The following is a 3,014-nucleotide window of genomic DNA, read 5'->3' as shown; positions in this document are numbered from 1 at the left end:
CCAACTCCTGGGCTCAAGTGAGTCTCCTGCCTCCACCTCCCAAGTAGCTGGGATTATAGGCACCTGCCACAACACCCAGCTATTTTTTTTTTTTTTGATTGCAGCTGTCATTGTTGTTTGGCCAGCCCTGGCTGGATTCGAACCGGCCAGCTCAGGTGTACGTGGCTGGTTCCTTAGCCACTTGAGCCACAGGCGCCAAGCCAGAGTGTATGCTTTTCAGCATTATCTCTGTCAAGATCATTGTCACAGTCATTATTGTATCAGATACAGAAGAGGGTCCAGTGGAGAAAATGAGCATGAACTTTCATCCAGACACTGAATCACTCTATTCAGCATCATTTATTGAGCACTATTATGTGCCTCACATGCTCCCTAGTTCCTACCTGGATTCAGGAAAAAGAAAAGCATGTTTAAATGTGAAGCCAGATCAGGAGGAAGAGCTTTCTCCTGTATGAATGGTACATTTTAGTGACTATGCATGGCCAGGTCTTCATCCATGAGCTTATCTTCCTATGCCCTACTCAATTCCTTAAAAATCAAAAGTCCAAAGCCACTGTCACATGCCCTAGATATGCAGCCAGCACATAGAAAAACTACGAGATTAATATGCTTGGTGCAGGGCGGCTTCCATAGCACCATGGTTAGGGTGCCAGCCACAAACACTGAGGTAGGAGGGTTCAAACTTGGCCCAGGTCAGCTAACCAACAATGACAACTGCAACAAAAAAATAGCTGGGCATTGTGGCAGGTGCCTGTAGTCCCAGCTACTTGGAAGGCTCAGGCAAGAGAATCGCTTATGCCCAAGAGTTTGAGGTTGCTGTGAGCTATGATGCCATAGCATTCTACTGAGGGTGACAAAGTGAGATTGTCTCCAAAAAAAAAAAGAAGAAAAAGAAAATATGCTTACTGCAATAACCAGGAAGGCCAATGAGCAGTTTTAGGGGAGAAAAATGTATGTCCCAGTATAACCCAAAGGATGTGTTTTATCTGCCCATGACATTTACAAGATCTAGGATTGATTTTTTCTTTTCTTTTTTTGGACCTGCTTTTTGGCTGGGGAAGGATGGGGTTAAACAGGGAAACCCCATACCATCATCTTCAGAGCAAGCCAGGCCCCTCAGAGTTGCAGCCAGGTGGGGGCAACTACCCCAGACCTCCTAGAGGTGGGAAAAGACAGAGGCTCTGTCTCCCTGGCTCAATGGCACTGATGCTTCACAAGCAGGAATGTCCCATCTGTGTTCCAGTTGCAGGCAGCTTTTCCTTGAAGATGACCAAATGTTGGTCACCAAATCTGGGGAGAAAGCCAACAAGGGTTCAGGACCATGCCGAAATCCTTCCTCATGCTGCTGGCTTTCACCCAGGCCCTTTGCTAATTAGTGGTCACCAAGATTTCAGCTATATATACTTTAGGGAAATGACACTTCAGTTAGCAAGCCTCTTCCACTCTAGAGCCTCTCAAAACTCCTTCCAGAGGCCTCTGCCAGCCAAGACAAGCCATTAGCAGCTCTGCTGGCACTGCAGCTACCAGAAGATCAAGGGCAGAAAGCAGATGCCAGAACGCAAGACTGTACACCTCGCCGGCCGGGAGAGAGCCAAAGGGGTGGGGATGAAGTCCTCAAATGACCCCCAACACCCTATGATCCTGTCCATCCCCTGCCTCAGGTAGAAGTTCTCCTCGGTGGTACACATCTGGTTGGTCTTTAAGCACCTAGAAACTTGTCCAGGCACTTAATAAGCGGTCAAACGCAGGTCTCATATTTTCTCTACACCTTGCGATTCCAGTGTAGGCCGCCAGGGAACCAGGATGCTCCGGCTCACCTGAGGCCTCTGGAGCTCGCCAGGGCCACCTCAGGGGCAGAGGCAGGGGTAGGGGCACAGCCAAGAGCAGAACCGGGGATGAGCGGGGGTCTGCGCCGCCGCCGCGGTGAACCAGGAAGACGGAGCCAAGGTTCTGCCCCGCGGGCGCAGCTGACTCCCACCCTGGGCCGCAGGTGCCGCAGGGTGCCAGCCCAAGGTCAGCAGTCCAGCATCGCGGGCACTCACCGGGTTCGGAGGACAGGGCCATGCCGTGGGCACGAAGGGGGTGGCCTCGGGTCTGGAGCAAAGGTGACACGCTGGGCAGGGCGCACAGCAAGAGCAGCGGGGAAGGGATGCTGGGCGCGGAAGCCGCCACGGCCGGGGCCGGGCCGGGCCGCGCCCCGCAGCAGGAGCCGGGACCCGGCGTTCCCAGGGCGCAGCGCTGCGGAGCCCCCGCCCGGCCGGCCCCGGCGCAGCCCAGCACAGGGAGGGAGGGCCGCCTGGGCAGGGAAGACGCCGCCGCCACAATCGGTGCCCTACCTGGGCGTGGAGCGGAGGAGCAGCGAGGAGAGGGGACAGAGGGGGCGCGGGCCGGGCCGCCGCCGCCCGCGGACAGAGCTGCCTGCTGCTACCTGACGCGCCCGGGCCGCGCTGCCAGCAGGAAACTTGAGCGCACGGGAGCGCGGCGGCCGCCCTGCGCCTCGGCCGGAAGCGCGCCCGCCGCCGCCGGGGCTCCGCGGGGCCCGCGCCGCACCGGGTCAGGGCCGGCCCAGCCCCTCGCACCTCGCCGCCGCTACCCGGATGGGTCCGACGCTGCTCCCCCGGGCGTCCGGGTGTGCCTGACCTCCTCTCCTCCCCGCCAGAACTTTTCCCAAGGCGAGCGTCTGGTGGTCTCAGCCCACACGCAGGTGACTTACCCCCTGTAGTTGAAGTAACCCGCAAGCATCAGTTTTCTCCCAGGCGTCTGTCTGGTCACTTGGATCACCTTGCTGCCCCTCCTAACACACACACGTACACACACACTCTCCAACTCTCTGCCCTCTGGCGTCTACACCCGCCCCTCCACGTCCGGAATGACCTCCTAGTTGTCAGAGCCAGTGGGTGCCCTGCAGCCTCCCTCACCTTTCCCGGCGTTTGAGCCGGCTGGCCACGCCTATCTTCCTGGAATGTTTGGAGAACGCGGTTTCCAGAGTTGCTACCACTGTCCCCTTGGAGCTC

The 3,014-nt window shown here is 57.3% G+C and overlaps 1 protein-coding gene across 1 annotated transcript in view; it reads right to left on the bottom strand.

Annotated features, from left to right (window-relative positions):
• The window catches only part of AMPD3 (adenosine monophosphate deaminase 3), a 46,965-nt gene extending 44,714 nt beyond the window's left edge, over positions 1–2,251 (bottom strand). Inside the window, exon 1 of the mRNA XM_003781095.3 lies at positions 2,043–2,251. Coding sequence (XP_003781143.1) covers positions 2,043–2,064 — 22 coding nt within the window. The 5' untranslated portion in view covers positions 2,065–2,251. The remainder of the gene's footprint in view (positions 1–2,042) is intronic.
• Between the last annotated feature and the right edge of the window lie 763 nt (positions 2,252–3,014).

Source organism: Otolemur garnettii, unplaced genomic scaffold (genome assembly GCF_000181295.1).
Source record: "Otolemur garnettii isolate 467f Iridium unplaced genomic scaffold, OtoGar3 scaffold00001, whole genome shotgun sequence".
Lineage (NCBI taxonomy): Eukaryota > Metazoa > Chordata > Mammalia > Primates > Galagidae > Otolemur > Otolemur garnettii.
The sequence above is the reverse complement of the archived record's forward strand: the minus strand, read 5'-3'. Positions and strand labels throughout refer to the sequence as shown.